Consider the following 18,346-nt stretch of genomic DNA (forward strand, 5'->3'; position numbering starts at 1 on the left):
CATTGTGTCCTTTAGTTTCATTTTCTGCCTCATCTTTTTAAAATATTTTCCTTCTCATATTTTTAAAATGGAGATTTATATCCTTTTAACTTCTAGATAACCCTTTATTTATATCCTCTCATTTTTAAAAATCTCTTTTTTAACAATTCCTTTTAACATCTTTCATATCATTCTAGTCCTAAGGAGCCCTAAAAATAATTTTATATTATACATATAAATTTACATAATTTATATAAATATAAATTTACATAATTTATATAAATATAAATTTGAACGGAGCAGCTTTTTACACTGTTTTAAGACTTAGGACTATTTTAGGCCACAGGTTAGCAAGATGATGAAGCATTCATGCAGCAGGAGTCAGCAGTTCCTATGCCTTTTGAGCTTGTTGGCAGTCTTTTCCTAAGTGTGATTCAAAGTACTCCAACTGCTACAGATAACTAGCACGATAACGAAGTCAACCTAATATATTATCAGAAGCCCACTACAGAAACTAAAATAAAAAAGACTAGAATTACTATTTCACTTGGGAAGTTACCATCCATGAGTCTGATTACATAAGGACCTCTACTATCCCCTATTCTTATCTTTACTAACTTGCTATACCTTACATCTCAACTAAATTAACAGAACATGATGCTTTGATTTTCTATTTTAAGTTAATTTGCTTGTATTTTATAATGAACATGCCCAGAATGTATTAAGTAGAACTATAATCTGAAGTCTTTCAAACAACATTCAATCCCACTGTAAACAACTAAAAGAAAACTTGATTTACCTTTTTTAGAACATCTACTGACAACACAGGGTCACTTAATATAAGGCAACGTGGTTAAGCAAATCTAGTCTTTTTGGTGGAATGAAGGGTTTCCTCTCAGATAAATGGTAGGTTACCTGTTTTAGAATCTATGCTGAATTTCCCATGTTCATTTCCACTTATTATTGAGTAGGTGATTTCTGCATTTGCTTCAATATCCCGACTTGCTGCATACACTTGAAGAACTTCAGTTCCAACAAGAATGTCCTCAGACACGGTGGCACCATATTCACGGTACTCAAACACAGGGGGGTTGTCATTTATGTCAAGAACTGATACGACCACAGTGCCAGTGGCAGTCAGCCTCCTTGGCAAGCCCTGGTCCACAGCTTTCAAAGAGAGGGTGTATACTGCCTGGAGTTCTCTGTCCAAAGGTTTTTCTAACTGAATAATTCCAGATAATTCATTAATGGAGAACTGTCCATCAGCAGAGTCAATCAGTGAGTATAAAATCTTCCGATTTAATCCTATGAAGACATATAAACATGTCAAAAGATTTTAAACAAAAAAGTTAAACACTTTTTTTTTTTTTTTTTTGAGATGGAGTCTCCCTCTGTCGCCCAGGCTGGAGTGCAGTGGCATGATCTTGGCTCACTGCAACCTCTGTCCCCCAGGTTCAAGCAATTCTCCTGCCTCAGCCTCCCGAGTGGCTGGGGTTACAGACACGCTCTAATTTTTGTATTTTTATTAGAGACGGGGTTTCACCATGTTGGCCAGGCTGGTCTTGAACTCCTGACCTCGTGATCCACCCGCCTCAGTCTCCCAAAGTGCTGGGATCACAGGCGTGAGCCACCACACCCGGCCAACACATTTTTTTTTTTTTTAAAAAACAAACAGGTAGAAAATTTTTTTTAGAAGGTAAATGCTAATATACATTATTTGCAAATTTGTATGACTATGATCTTTAAAAAGTAAACTTTTTTGATTAACAACTTACTCTGTTAAAACAAATGTAAATGTAATTTCATGGGAATCTGGCTTCTTAGACTATTTCATATAGGAGCCAATACTACAGTACCTCACAAACCTTTAGAAATCAAATCTGTTTATCATTTAGCTTTGGTGACAAAGATCTGAAAAGCAACATTTTTGCTATTCTTCTGAAATTTCTCAGAATCACAGGATGAGTATCCCTAAACTGAAAATCTGAAATTTGAAATGCTCCAAAATCTATTAACTTTTTGAGTGCAGAACCGATGCTTTTAAAAAAAATGCTCACTGGAGCATTTAGGATTTCAGATTTTTGGAGTTGGGATACCCAACTGCTAAGTACACACTGCAAATATTCCAAAATCTGAAAAATACCCAAAAATCCAAAAATACTTCTAGTTCCAACTATAATAAATAAGGAATACTCAACCTGTGGTATGACTGAAGAAGTTATTCTCTGCTATCAAATGCTACAAATATACATTCTATAGTCCAATTTTCTCTAAAAAAATTTTGAAAGATTTGTAAACCTATAACAATAAAGCATTTGCTTCCGTTATGTTCCAATGATGCTAAAAGCTCTCTCTGTCACCAATGGTTTATTTACAAAATAACACATCACTAATTAATTCAATGGGATATGAAGATCAGTTAATATTCAGTAACCAGAATTTTAGATACCTCACAGCAGTAGGTTCACTGGGCACAACTTTGGAACTTTAAATATTCATTAAAAATTAATTAATTACTCTAAAGATTTCCTTCCACAACAAGGAAGGGCTATGGAACATGCATGAGGTGGAGTGAATGGCACAGGCTGAATCTGGGGTGTGTTTTGAAACAGAGGCTCCTAGGATCTCAGTGAGCAGCGTCGAGCAAGAGCATCCCCAGGAGATACCTGCGTCGGCATCCGTGGCCTGCACTCTTGTCAGCAGTGTTCCGGGCTCTGTGTTTTCAAACACAGTGATGGCATAAGGATCGGCAGAGAATTCGGGGGCGCTATCGTTCACGTCTTCTAGCGTGAGCACAACACTGGCTTGGCAGAATCTTCCTCCTCCATCTGTGGCCCTGACGAGAAGATGATAAACAGCTTGCTCCTCACGATCAAGGGGGGTTGACGTTCTCAGTTCACCTACAACCAAAAACAAATGGACTCACTTGTAATTTAAGATGTGACCTGCAGTTGTACATCTTATTTCCTCCCCTTTTGTCTTTCAATTACTTAGTCTGAGTATTCACAGCCTTCCTCTTGAGACCAGTATTATCAGTGACAGATGCAACAGCTGCAAGAGGCGGTGAGCTCCAGGTCTCCAACCCTGCCAGGGGCTAGCTCTTTAAGTCCTGCAGGTCTGAAGCCAGGGCCTCTCACCTTGTGTATAAGACTGCACAGGTGAAACAGCTACCTAATTTACCAAAATTTTAAAAGTTTAAATTGACTCAAAAATTAGATTCACATGTTCACAATTAGTTCTTTAGGAAGAAAATAAAAAGGCTTAACAGGAAACTTAGTTGATTCCAATTTTACCAAAATACAAAAGGACAACAACTCTATTTTAAAATAAATAAAATACCATAAATCATTTTGTTTATGAAAATTCTAAATTATCCTAAGTGATAAATTTATGGTCACCAATTCAAGAAAAATATGCTATTTAAATAAAATGGATAAAAAGCAGAAAGCTTGAGTTATACTTTAACTTCTGAGGGTTGTTTTTTTTAAACAAGTGGTATAAACGCCTTCTAAATTTTAAATCCTTCATTCAGTTAGGTGATATTCTTACTGTTTTTAAAAAAATCTCACCTCGAATTTTATGCACTAAATTGCTGGTAAGATTTCTAAGAGATGTCAGCTTCGGAGCATCAGAATACATTTGAAAAGGGCAAAATGTAATTTCAAATTTTGTGTGTGATCTAAAATCACCCACATATATGATACTGTTGGAATATACAATTTATTTTGTCCCGAACTCCATCATTACCTGTGTCTGGATTTAGTTTGAATTTTTCTGCACCTGAACCCAATAATGTGTACGTAATTTCAGCGTTAGAGCGGATGTCTGCGTCTGTAGCAGAGATCTGCATGATCAGTTTTCCAGGAAGGACGTCTTCAGGAATAGTGTCTGAATATAAAGTCTGCAAAGAGTTTAAACAAAAACGTTACATAAAAACATTAACAGGCAGCACAAACATCAAGGAAATAACGGAAAAGAAATCATTCATCTTTGACCACAGAAAACATGGGAAATGACTAAAGATAAAATCCCAAGAGCTTTGAAAACGATTTTTCTCATAAAACATAAAACACATGTGAAATAAGGAACAGCCGTGGAGCAGCCACCAGCTCCACATCCCTGAAAGAGCCTGGCCTGGCGTTCAACCTACAAAATGCTATTATATGTCATTAAGCTGATTTCACATTCAAATCCCTATGAGAAAACGTAAGTAGTAATCGAAAATGTGAGTAGTGCTCCATATTTACCTAAAAACTGCAGAGAATAAATACCTGTTATATCGTATCTGCTTATTTCCAAATACAGGAATTTATTTTTTGCAAATGTTCCTAACATAAATAACTGCAGTTGAGAGAGAAGCAAGTTTCACGTTATGGGAGAAAACGAAGATTCTTGTAGGCCACAGAAGGGACTCTGATGAAGGCTCAGGCCCTTCCACTGCCCTGCGTGATCCTGGTGCCCTGTCTTCAGCCCCTTCTACTGCCCTGTGTGACCCTGGTGCCCTCTCTCCTCACATCTGCCCTCATGCTCAAACATGGTGAACACTTGTTTCCAGTTCCAATTATTTAGAAATCCATGCCATAAATTAAAACCTAAGACAAAAAGATTAAGATTCTGTTGATTTTCTTAATCTGAACTCAACTACTAGTGAAGTACTCATGGAAAAGTACTCCATGGAAAAGGACTCAGGAAAAAGGGTATTTCATAATAGGATGAATTTAAAGGATCTAGTGTCCCAGTCTTATTCCTGAAGACGATACAGTATTATATTGAAATAATATCAAAGGGCTAAAAAACAACCAAAGACACTTAGTTGCTGTAAGAGAGACAGAATGTCGCACCCCTCCTGAAAATAAAAAGTACAGATAAGAACTGGAATTAACTCCTCATCCCTCAGAAGTTCCCCTTCCCCTCATGACTGAAGTTAAGCGTTCTTCCATCTTAAGTCTTTCCCTGAGAACAGCCCTATCACTTTCTACAGCCACAAGCATCTCAGACTCACAGAACCTGTGGTGGGTTCCAACTCCTCCATCCTCTTCACAATCACATTCCTCTCTACCCAGCCTTCTCCTGGCCCAGCACACTCCTCCTCCCTGTCACTCTCGGCCTTCTTCCCTGGGCAGGTCTATTTCTTCATCACTTCCCTCTCTGATCTGCCATCAGGCACCCATCCACATCCTGCTACCAAGACCACCACCTGCACAGCATCGTGGGACCCCAGTGGTCTGTTTCGCATCCCAAACATCCCAGCTCCACTCGCCACCCTGTCTCCCCAGAGTCCTCTTCTCCCCAACCCGGGGTGGCACTGCACTGGTGTCCTCCTCTTCCTTCCAGCTCAGCCTCCTTCTCCCTTTGGAAATAGCTCTCTCTTCTTTTTTCCCCTTTTTGTTAGTATCCTCTCAAATGCAGTCAATTTTCAGCTATCCAGAGACAACGCCAAGTTTCCACACCTTTCCCTAATACCCATCCAACATCTCGCCATCTCTCAATGTCTAAAAAACATGGTCAACTGAATGTCTCATTACTTGAGCAAACTGGAATTGGAACTTAACATGGAACTCCTCTAAAACCAGCCCCCGGCTCAGACTCCTCTTTGCCACGGCCTTGGTCGCTCCCCCTACTCCTGTAGAAAGTTGGGCTCCATGGCACGCCGGCCGGCTGTCACACCAGATGGTCCTCCTCGGTGGTGGCTTTGGCTCAATGGCACACTGGCCGGCTGTCACACCAGATGGTCTTCCTTGGTGGTGACTTTGGCTCAATGGCACACTGGCCGGCTGTCACACCAGATGGTCTTCCTTGGTGGTGACTTTGGCTCAATGGCACACTGGCCGGCTGTCACACCAGATGGTCCTCCTTGGTGGTGGCTTTGGCTCGACGGCACGCTGGCCGGCTGTCACACCAGATGGTCCTCCTCGGTGGTGGCTTTGGTTTGACAGCATGCTGGCCGGCTGTCACACCAGATGGTCCTCCTCGGTGGTGACTTTGGTTTGATGGCACACTGGCCGGCTGTCACACCAGATGGTCCTCCTTGGTGGTGGCTTTGGCTCGACGGCACGCTGGCCGGCTGTCACACCAGATGGTCCTCCTCGGTGGTGGCTTTGGCTCGACGGCACACTGGCCGGCTGTCACACCAGATGGTCCTCCTCGGTGGTGGCTTTGGCTCGATGGCACACTGGCCGGCTGTCACACCAGATGGTCCTCCTGGGTGGTGGCTTTGGTTTGATGGCACGCTGGCCGGCTGTCACACCAGATGGTCCTCCTTGGTGGTGACTTTAGTTTGACGGCACGCTGGCCGGCTGTCACACCAGATGGTCCTCCTGGGTGGTGGCTTTGGTTTGATGGCACGCTGGCCGGCTGTCACACCAGATGGTCCTCCTTGGTGGTGACTTTAGTTTGACGGCACGCTGGCTGGCTGTCACACCAGATGGTCCTCCTCGGTGGTGGCTTTGGCTCGATGGCACACTGGCCGGCTGTCACACCAGATGGTCCTCCTCGGTGGTGGCTTTAGCTCGATGGCACACTGGCCGGCTGTCACACCAGATGGTCCTCCTTGGTGGTGGCTTTGGCTCGATGGCACACTGGCCGGCTGTCACACCAGATGGTCCTCCTGGGTGGTGGCTTTGGTTTGATGGCACGCTGGCCGGCTGTCACACCAGATGGTCCTCCTCGGTGGTGGCTTTGGTTTGACAGCATGCTGGCCGGCTGTCACACCAGATGGTCCTCCTGGGTGGTGGCTTTGGTTTGATGGCACACTGGCCGGCTGTCACACCAGATGGTCTTCCTTGGTGGTGGCTTTGGCTCCATGGCACACTGGCTGGCTGTCACACCAGATGGTCCTCCTCGGTGGTGGCTTTGGTTTGATGGCACACTGGCCGGCTGTCACACCAGATGGTCCTCCTCAGTGGTGGCTTTGGCTCAATGGCACGCTGGCCGGCTGTCACACCAGATGGTCCTCCTCAGTGGTGGCTTTGGCTCAATGGCACGCTGGCCGGCTGTCACACCAGATGGTCCTCCTCGGTGGTGGCTTTGGTTTGACAGCATGCTGGCTGGCTGTCACACCAGATGGTCCTCTTTGGTGGTGGCTTTGGTTTGATGGCACGCTGGCCGGCTGTCACACCAGATGGTCCTCCTGGGTGGTGGCTTTGGCTCGATGGCACGCTGGCCGGCTGTCACACCAGATGGTCCTCCTTGGTGGTGACTTTGGCTCGACGGCACACTGGCCGGCTGTCACACCAGATGGTCCTCCTTGGTGGTGGCTTTGGTCCTTTCACTCCTTCCCCACCTCTGCCTTTCCAGGGCCCCCTTGCATCCACTCCTCCCTGTCTAAATAACGGGCATGATGCTTCCAAACTAAGCTTCTTAAGGAACTCGTCTCATTACTGATATAAAAGGCTCCAAAGTCCCTATTTTCTCTAAGATCGAGTTCAAATCCCCTGGAACGACCGCCACCGCCCACTGTAATCCAGTTCACCCTTTTCCAAGACTCTCAGCACAGACTCCCCACTTCTGGTAAACTCAGTGGCTACTCCCACAATCCCTCCTCACACTCCACGGCCCCTCCCCACCCACTCCTGACGACCTCGTTACTGTCCCCCGAAGCTGAGCCAGCCCTTTCTCTGGGCAGCCCTTCTCACCCTCTGGCCCCAGGGACCACCCCTGCTCGAGCCACATGGCCCTCATCTAACCTTGGAGGGAGCAGCCCTTCCTATGTCTACTTTTAGTTCTCACTGAATGGTGAGCCACGCAGATGCAGGAAGCACGCTGTCCACCTCTGAGCTTCTCTAGCGTGCAGAAGAGCAGATGCCCCCAAAACTGTCTCACGGCACATCGGCCCTTTGTTTCCTGTCAGATCCTTCCCCCAGAACAGCTGTATCCCCATATTAAGAGAATGCCCCCATGAAAAGTTTACAGAGCATTTTCAGTGTTAGACGCAACTGGAGTCCTGTCCATAATTTAGTTTTCTAGAATGAGGCTTTTGATTTATTTAGCATTCCTGCAAATAGTTCTGAAGCTTTTCCAAGTCTTACCCCATTTAACACCTCTGCTTAATCAGTAAGCGATCATAAAACACATGTGAATTACACCACAGCGACAAATGATGGTCCCATTGAAAGAATTAAGAAATTTAAATTCATAACACGCAAATGTAAGGAAAGAGCTGCTTACCTTTTCACAAACTGGACTGTTGTCATTTGCATCCAGAACTTTCACTTCAACTATCGCTTTTGATGAGAAGGTGCCATCAGTTGCTGTGATAGTAAGAAGGTAATTGTCCCTTTTTTCCCTGTCCAGAGGTTTCTTCACATATACCTTCCATTCATTCTGTATATTTTCAACAGCAAACTGTCCTAAAGGATCCCCTCCTATTAAATCAATGAGGAAGATGATAGTCATATTTGTTGAAAGGATAAAAATAAGTAACAGAAAAAATAAACTGTACAAAAGATGTTATCGTTTAAAATAATTGAGTATTAAAAAATTAATTTGGCATATATTAGCCTTCCAATTTACAAAAACAAGGGCAGCATTAAAATGTATAAACATAGCATTAAGACTACTAAATAATCATTTAGCCTGCATTAAAACTATAATGTTTTTAATTATAATATATTTATTATACACTAAGTATAAGTGTGTATAATAATTCAAAAGAATGAGTCACAAAAATCAAAAACAGTCTAATGAAACAACTGGTAGCTTTGCTCAGGTAACAAGCTTGAAATGAGGCTCAACAGACATTATTTCTACTTATTATTTTAGGTATTTTTAAGTAAAATCATCCCTTAAAGTCCCCAATTTCCATACAATACAGATCTTATACTTTATGCTTCTAAAAATCATTTTAAATTAAACCGTTTGGTTTGAATTTTTTACCTGTTATGAAATATGTAACTTGTCTGTTGATCTCTTCAGAATCGGCATCCGTGGTACTTAAGATGGCAATCACCCCACCTGGGGGGTCATCCTCACTCACAGTCCCTTTATAGATCTCGGCCGTGAATCGTGGTGGACTATCGTTGACATCGGTGACGGTAACATCCACAATGGCTGTGGAGGATAGCTGGATCTTTTCACCATGATCTGATGCAACCACTTGAATCTGGTAATTATCTCTCTTTTCATGGTCAAGTTCCTTTAAAGTTGTAATCCAGCCCGTTTCCATGTTAATGGCAAAGGATTCAATGACTTCCACACTTTGCGACTGATCCAGGCTATACATAACTTGGCCATTGGTTCCTGAGTCAGCATCAGATGCCCTGATCTGAATTACTCTACTTCCCCCTGGCAGGTTTTCAACAATGAATGCCTCATATGGACTAGATTCAAAGACCGGGCTGTTGTCATTTGCATCTTTCACTTGGATACTAACATCTACAGACGCCACCACCTCGTGGTCATCCTGAGTGCACCTGGCCAGTATGGAAAACTGATACCACTTAGTGGTCTCATGATCAAGACTCTTCTCCAGCTTCAGTCTCCCGCTCTGTCTGTCAATCACAAAGGACTCATCCCTATTGCTTTCTGGAGTATTCCCTTTGACCAGGCTGTAAAGAACAGTCCCGCTATGTTCTGCTCGGATGAGGTCTATTTCTGTTCCAATAGGCACGTCCTCCGACACTGTATAGGTATAGAAAGGTTCTGAAAATTTTGGAAGCTGCATTTCTGGCGGAAGGATTTTAACATAGACGGGAACAACAGATTCTTTTGATGGAGACCCATTATCTGCAGCTCTAACAAAGAAAGTGAAGAATTCATTTTCCAAGCCAATGAGGCTCTCCTTTGTAGTGACTACGCCTGACAGTTTGTTAATTTCCAAATTCTCTTTTACACTTTCAGAGTCTGCTTCAATGGCATAGGTGATGTCGGCATTGGAGCCCTCATCAGCATCACTTGCAAGAACTTTAATGACTGAAGTCCCTTTAGCAGCACTGGATCCGATATTCACTTCATATTTGGTTGCTCGAAATTGTGGTGCATTATCATTGTCATCTGTAAGGATGACATTCACAGTGCAGAAAGCAACTTTTCCTCCATCATCCTTAGCCATTAAACGGACGGAGATCACTTTCTCCGCTGGGGTTTCTCGATCAAGTTTCTCCAAAGTAAATATCTGTCCTCTCTCATTTATGTAAAATCTGTCTTTGGCAAAGTCATTTACAATATGGTAAGTAACGTGACCATAAATACCAGAATCCCCATCGGTAGTTTTCACCTCCATCACCAGGGTATGTAGCGGAGCGTTTTCAGCTAGTTCCACTTCATATTCGTTCTGAAGAAAAGCAGGACTGTGCAAATTGCCTCCAATTACAGTTACATGAACCTGGGTGGAACTTCTAAAAACTCCATCAGAAACTGACAGGTTAAGACTGTAAAATGGCTTCAAGGCGTGCCGGCGCAGGTTTGAGAGGGTGATAATCCCTGTTGCACTGTCAATGACAAAATGTTTATGATCATTGCCAGACAGAATGGAATACTGCAACTTGTCTGTGTCTGAACTGTCTGCATCATAGGCTTTTACACAGGTCACAAAATGCCCATGAGGGGCGTGCTCGCTAATTCTGGCTTCGTAAATCTGTTGTTCAAAGAGTGGTGGATTATCATTGAGGTCGGTAACATCCACCGTGACAATCACATCACTGCTCAGCGGGGGCATACCACCATCAACAGCCCTCACAAAAATCGTGAGCTGCCGGGACTGCTCGTAATCCAGGGTTCTGAGGAGTGAGATGAGGCCAGTGCTGCTGTCTACATGAAAATGATCATGACTCTTGCTGAGATTCCCAAACATCTGGTATGAGATTCCTCTATTTGGTTCTGAATCAGAATCTGTGGCTCGGACTTGAACAACAGATGTTCCAATTACAGATGCCTCAGACAGGGTTGCCGCATAAGACTGCTGAGCAAACACAGGAGGGTTATCATTGATGTCCTCTACTATGATGTCCACAAATACTTCAGCATGAGCGCCCGTCAAGGAGTCAGTTGCACGTATGCTCAGTTTATATGCTGGGTGGGCCTCAAAGTCCAGAGGAGCTATAATGTTGATAACTCCAGTATTGAAGTTAATAGTGAACTGGCTGAAAGGGTCTCCATCTGTGATGCTGTAGAACACTTTCAAGCCTTCTGGGCTGTTGGCCTGCACGTGGACCACAGGGCTGTGCACCTGGATGTTCTCTGCAATCTCTGCACTGTAGAAAGGTTTTTCAAACACAGGCATGGCTTTATTCATGACAGTGATCGGAACGATAACTTCCGCTGAAAAGGCCGGGTTCCCTCCATCTTTTGCAACCACTGCAACAAGATATTCTTTATTTAAGGTGTCAAGTTCAAATTGCTTTTTCAGTGAAATTTCACCCAAGGGTCCAATCTGAAAGTGTTCATGATGTTCCTTGAGGTAGTAATGCACTTCCCCGTTTCTGCCACTGTCTCTGTCTACAGCAGTGACATAGCGAATGACATGGCCCACCTCAGTGTCCACTTTAACAATGGCGTAGTAGGGAAGGTTGACAAACACCGGTGCATTATCATTCTGGTCTTCTACAATGACCTTCACAACAACGTGGGCCACTGCGGAAGGCTTATGTTCCTCTGTCACTTCTACAACCACATCAAACGCCTCCTGCTGCTCACGATCGAAGGGTATACCAGTGGTTGACAGAACTCCTGAAGTGCGGCTTATTTTAAATCTGCGATCTGGGTTGAGGATGTGATAAAACAAAGGCTCATTGATTGGATTCCCAATAGCAGTAATGACAGCTAATGTTTTGGCCTCGGTGGAATTCTCTTTCACTACTGCAGAGTAGACATCCTGGGTAAACTTTAGGTGACTTTCTTTGCTTTCTTTCACATTAATTTTGACAGAGGTAAGGCCGGCAAATCTGCCATCGGAAGCTCTAACGGTTAGCTCATAGCGGCTTCTTAACTGAGTTGTGTTTTGGACAGTGAGAGCACCAGTCTTGTAGTCCATAGAAAACTTCTCCCCGATGTTGCCTTCGGTGATGGAGTAAATCAACTGTGCAAATGCGCTTGAATCGGCATCTGTAGCATTTACTGTGATGACTTTTACTCCTTTGTACGTTGGCAACAAAAGAGATGCTTCATATAATGGCTTGGCGAACACAGGAGGGCAGTCATTAATGTCAATTACATGTACTGTTACATTAGCTGCATACTCAGCAAATAAACGTGGGGTTCCCATGTCATGCACTTGTACGGTGAAGTGAAAAATACTTGTTTCTTCATAGTCCAGACTTAGTACTGTATGAATAGCACCAGTGCTAGAATCAATAGCAAAATATTTGTGTACAGATGGTTCAACAATGTGATACACAAGCAAAGCACTTGAGTCTTTATCAGCATCAGTTGCTCGAATCACCAGTGGGACATTCCTGTCAGTTAGGACCACACTGTTAATTGAGGCTGATTCACTAATGAGTCCTGTATATTCTGCCTGCATAAAAACTGGCGAGTTGTCATTCTCATCCTGCAGGTGAACTAGAACCGTTGTATTAGTGGACAAACCAGCCATGTTAGTTCCTTGTATTATCAATGTGTAAATGGGCAAAGCTTCAAAGTCCAGGGCTTTCTGAGTGATGATAGTTCCAGAATGTGGATTAATATCAAAAGCATCACCTATATTTCCATCTTTTATTTCATACACCACTGATGACTGACTATGGGCTGTAACCATCCCAACAAAACTCCCAATGCTGACAGTTTCACTAATTTCAACAGAATATTCTTTTGATGTAAACTTCGGAGAGGCGTTGTCAGCAATTGTGACGAAGATACGCACGGAAGTTATTTCACTCATAGGTGGACTGCCCTTATCTGTAGCTTTTACTATTAAATCATACTCCACTTGGTTACTTCGATCTAATTCTTTGGCTGTTTTAATAGAGCCCAAGACAGGATCAATCACAAAAGAATTTCCAATATTTCCTGGAAGGAGAGGAAAAAACACGTTAGAGAAAAATACAAGGAGCAATAGCAGTAGTAGTTAGAGAAACAGAAACAAAGGTATCCTCAAAAATTAGATTCCGGAATTGAGCAGACACTCAGGGGATGTCAACATTTGAATGGAACCTTCAACTTGTTTTATTTTTATCCACCTAAAACCAGGTATACTTTACAGAATTTTGTCCAGAAATGATGAAAAACAAAAAACAGAAGAAATAGCACTCTGGTCTTAAAGCCAAAACTCCCTCTCTCGGCTGCAGTAGGAATGTGTGGTGGAAAGACAAGCATATCCTTCCACAAAGCTGTTGAGTGAGTCACTTTCCAGGAGTCCCTCAAAACACTTCTGGACCACACTTGTATTTTCAACGGTAATGACTTACGAATTCTTAAGATTTGTATTCATTACGAAAGATTTTGATTCAATAAGAAATTGACATCAAGCTTCAAGAGACAATTTTCCATGGATAAATGTGTGTAACCCACCCCACTTTATAGGTTTTGAAGACTGCAACAACATTCCCTTCTTATCTTTCTCAGGTCAACTTATCCTCTAGGTCAGTGGTTTTCCCCTGGGGGCGATTCTGCTCCCAAGGAGACATCTGGTAATGCCTGCAAACATTTTTGGTTGTCACTACTTGTCGGAAGAAGGTGCTCCTGGCGTCTCGTGGGTGGAGACCAGGGGTGTTGTTAAGCATCCTACAATGCACAGGACAGCCCTGCACAACAAAAAATATCTGGTTCCAAATGTCAGCAGCGCTGAAGCTGAGAGGCTGCTCGAAGATAGTGTTTTACTGCCTTTTCTTTGGACCTTTTCAGGCTATACTATATGTATCTTTAGCTGCAACCACAACTCCAGAATATTGTATAATTTCGTATCATCGACTGAATCGTCAAAGAAACAAGCAGTTCTCTACAGCCCTTTTGGATAAATCAGGGTGGCGTTGCAGGCTCTCAGGTTTAATCCATCCACGAGCCCCCCCATCCTTTTTCTGTTTCATGAATAAGCACCCAGAATTCACCATCCCTGTCATAGCACAGAATTTATTTTCCCCAAATGAACTATTACACTTACCCAAAACAAAGCTCACTTGCCACTTAACTGCTTTCTCAAATTCTTGCTCTAGGTTTGCCATAAGTGTGGCATTTCACAGACCAGAACTACTTAGTGTGAGCTGCAAACCAGGGGATTAACCAAGCACTTCTTTCTCCACATCATTAACAGTAAACACTTCCTCTACAGTCTTCACTTCCTTCCTTTAATACATTTTCCAAAAATACGTGGCCATTTTTTAGAGACCAGATCCAGCCTGGTTTTCATTAAGTCTTACTGGCTCTGCATCCAGGCCCCAAGGCAGCGCCTCAGTCTGCCACAGGGCGGAGGCCCAGGATTTCTCTAGGCCCTGACGCTCTGAGCTGAACCCTGGCCGAGAACTGGGTCCTACTGCCCCTGCCAGGCTTTTGAGACACTAATTTCCGGCCTGTCTGTATTTATGAGTCAGTGATCCCAAGCCCTTCCTGATTGCATTTTTGGCCGTTGTCAGAACTCCAAGATCCTTTTCTCATCCCACCTGTACATCACCCTCACCATCTAAAATTGTGACTGACTGCCTGGCCTGACACAGGAGACTGGGGCAGCCATGGTGACCCTCTTCATCCCCGCCCCTCAGACTTCCCTATGTCTGTACTCACCAGCTGACCTACCATATTTTATATTCATTCTTGTATATCCATTTCTCTCTTATTTTGTACAGGATAATCTTATCTTGCCAATGAAGCTTCAAATATGCAAGGCCTCACGTGGAGGAATGAATAGACTCTATCTGCTGTGGAGGAGCCTGGTGGTGCTAGAACACACGGCTTTCTGCAAAACTTGCTCCCTGCCCTCCAGCCAAGTGGGCATTCTCTTTGTCCTCAATCAGGAGAGCACACTCATCTCAGAGCCCCAGTGTCTGATGCAGCCTCTCCTGGAAGAGTCTTCTCCCGCTATTCTTACTGTTTCTGTCTCATCGCCCTGTGTTTTCTTTACAGCATGGATTACAACCTTGCTCTTTATCGGCCATGCAAGATTCAGAAACATCCTTTACGATCTGGGGCATCATGACTCTGATGAACACAGCTTGGAGCATGTCACTGATAACAAGGTTAAACATGAACCCAGCTCGTGATGTGATATATGGATCCCACGTGCGTATAGATTAAGGCAGGAATCATCAGATTTGCAGATGGGAAAGCAGCATCGTGTTTATGTGAAGAAACAATGAGGGCTGCTGAGTGGCAGAAAGTACCCCTGCCTGCCCTAACAATAGGTACACAGACACTGAGACGCACTGGTGGTGTTGAACGACTTCCTAAGGTGGCAGAAAAGGTCTGTATGAGGCTGGGGGCTTATTCACTGACTTTAGCTACAACGTGAGTGATTTTTAAACAAGTTTAAATTGTTCCCTGTATGGGAACAGGGCAATTATCTAGACAAATAGGCTAATTTTTGCTCTTAAGCTATTAAATGTATTACACAGAACTGTGAAGGGGAGTCTGTTTCTTCCCCTGTGGACACACTCTGGATGTTCAGCTGGGGCCTGCTGACTGGCAGAGTGGCACCCTCTATTGACTCTCAAGGCAATTATATTTGACTTAAGTTTGGGGAGGAAAACCAATTCTAATCAATAAGTATATTTATTTATGGAGTGTCTTCTATTGCCAGGTATTAAAATAGTTTAGAAGCAGTGCTCTAATAATCTGCTTTTTAAAACAGACCTAAGAAGAAAACACCACACAGACCAGAGTATGGCACTGACATGTCTCCAGCATGTAACTCAATGGTTACTGAAAATCTCTCTTAATTAATTCCTTTTTCCCTGAAGACTCCTAATCAGACCAAACCTTTTACTCAATTAATTGCTGCTAATTAAACATGCAGTGTTACGTACTGAATTTATAGCTAGTCTTTTTGAACTTTAAATGTAATCCGACACAAATGAGAAGCAGATAATTATCAATAAACTTAAATGAAAGGCATTTGGCATTTTATAGTTTGTACTATTCCAACAGATGTCCACCTCCATCTCCAACACATGCACACACCCCCTCCACAAAATTCTACTGCATTTTAATGGTAGTGGTCTCCTACACAGTAACTGCTGAGCATAATTTTTATATTACCAAAACTATAAAAATAGCTTCTTACAAGTCCTAATTCTATGCCAGAATAGGCCACTGGTATTATCTATTCATGGAGGAGGGAGTTCCATTCTCCAAATACCAGATTCCTAATCCTGTCAGTCATTAGAGGAATTCAAAGAATGCACATGCTTCTACTCAGACACCAACAATCATATTTTAACCACCCAGTTGTTGAAAATTATGTGAAAGCTAAGGGGAAGTTTAACATTTTCTCCTGCATAAACCCAGTCAGTTTGTCTATGACAGAATTACTTGATTCAAGTACTCAGGCATGCACAAATGGAATGCACTGTTTTTCTAACTGCAAATTTCTCAACCAGTGGAAAAAAACTTCATCTTTACTCAAGGCACTAACTACACTACATTTTAACACTGTAATCACAGGCCGTGTATGAGATCTTATTTGTGACTAATGAACTCAATTTGGTTGTTTTAAGGCAAACAAATGAAATTTCAAATACGTTAAATAAACATAGTTTAACCACCTAGAACACATCAGTCAGTTTTTTTAAATTACTCTCCATTTCCTCAAATTTTGATTACATGATCTATAGTTAATCTATACCTGTACCAATTCTAATGCCTGGGAGAGAGAATTTCTAAATATGTAGAGCTATAGACTTAAAAAAGTTAAATGGAATATTTTAATTCTCTAAACTCATTACGAAGAAGACTGAAAGGGACGATATTCCTTGTACTAACAATGGCACTGAAGAAAACGGAAAACTGTAAACTGTCTTCTCAACATTTCATCACTTTCAGAGGATCTGGCATGAGCAGGAACATCCTAAAGCAACGTGACTTCTGACTGTAGAGATCGTATGCTCTAAAGCAGAGCCCTGTTTCTATCGGGGTGGAATTTTTACAAGACACATTGTGGACCCAATGGCAACGCCCACCTACCATGCCCAAGAGGAACACTCCCAACATGGCACCTGGCACATAAAGCGAGCTTCACCAGCCCACGGAATGAATCAATGAATGAATGAGGGACCAACATGGCACCTGGCACATAACGCGAGCTTCACCAGCCCACGGAATGAATGGATGAATGAATGAATGAGGGACCAACATGGCACCTGGCACACAAAGCGAGCTTCACCAGCCCACGGAATGAATGAATGAATGAGGGACCAACATGGCACCTGGCACATAAAGCGAGCTTCACCAGCCCACGGAATGAATGAATGAATGAATGAGGGACCAACATGGCACCTGGCACACAAAGCGAGCTTCACCAGCCCACGGAATGAATGAATGAATGAATGAGGGACCAACAAGGCACCTGGCACATAAAGCGAGCTTCATCAGCTCACGGAATGAATGAATGAATGAATGAGAGACCAACATGGCACCTGGCACACAAAGCGAGCTTCACCAGCCCATGGAATGAATGAATGAATGAATGAGGGACCAACATGGCACCTGGCACACAAAGCGAGCTTCACCAGCCCATGGAATGAATGGATGAATGAATGAATGAGGGACCAACATGGCACCTGGCACACAAAGCGAGCTTCACCAGCCCACGGAATGAATGAATGAATGAATGAGGGACCAACATGGCACCTGGCACATAAAGCGAGCTTCATCAGCCCATGGAATGAATGGATGAATGAATGAATGAATGAATGAGGGACCAACATGGCACCTGGCACACAAAGCGAGCTTCACCAGCCCATGGAATGAATGAATGAATGAATGAGGGACCAACATGGCACCTGGCACATAAAGCGAGCTTCACCAGCCCACGGAATGAATGGATGAATGAATGAATGAGGGACCAACATGGCACCTGGCACACAAAGCGAGCTTCACCAGCCCACGGAATGAATGAATGAATGAATGAGGGACCAACATGGCACCTGGCACATAAAGCGAGCTTCACCAGCCCATGGAATGAATGGATGAATGAATGAATGAGGGACCAACATGGCACCTGGCACACAAAGCGAGCTTCACCAGCCCACGGAATGAATGAATGAATGAATGAGGGACCAACGTGGCACCTGGCACATAAAGCGAGCTTCACCAGCCCACGGAATGAATGAATGAATGAATGAATGAGGGACCAACATGGCACCTGGCACATAAAGCGAGCTTCACCAGCCCACGGAATGAATGAATGAATGAATGAGGGACCAACATGGCACCTGGCACACAAAGCGAGCTTCACCAGCCCACGGAATGAATGAATGAGGGACCAACATGGCACCTGGCACATAAA

The 18,346-nt window shown here is 43.4% G+C and overlaps 1 protein-coding gene across 11 annotated transcripts in view; it reads right to left on the minus strand.

Moving 5' to 3' along the window:
* Positions 1-18,346, minus strand: part of FAT1 (FAT atypical cadherin 1) — a 141,952-nt gene that overhangs the window by 23,052 nt on the left and 100,554 nt on the right. For all 11 annotated transcript variants that reach the window (XR_008657359.2, XR_008657358.2, XM_055276668.2 and 8 more), the window contains 5 exons: positions 8,854-12,921; positions 8,146-8,342; positions 3,727-3,880; positions 2,646-2,879; positions 895-1,284 (listed from right to left, as the gene is read on the minus strand). Coding sequence is in view for 9 of the 11 variants with exons in the window: in XM_055276668.2 (XP_055132643.1) it covers positions 895-1,284; positions 2,646-2,879; positions 3,727-3,880; positions 8,146-8,342; positions 8,854-12,921 (5,043 nt within the window). In the remaining 2 variants the exon portion in view is untranslated. The remainder of the gene's footprint in view (positions 1-894; positions 1,285-2,645; positions 2,880-3,726; positions 3,881-8,145; positions 8,343-8,853; positions 12,922-18,346) is intronic.

The sequence above is a fragment of the Symphalangus syndactylus genome, chromosome 4 (genome assembly GCF_028878055.3).
Source record: "Symphalangus syndactylus isolate Jambi chromosome 4, NHGRI_mSymSyn1-v2.1_pri, whole genome shotgun sequence".
NCBI classification, from domain to species: domain Eukaryota; kingdom Metazoa; phylum Chordata; class Mammalia; order Primates; family Hylobatidae; genus Symphalangus; species Symphalangus syndactylus.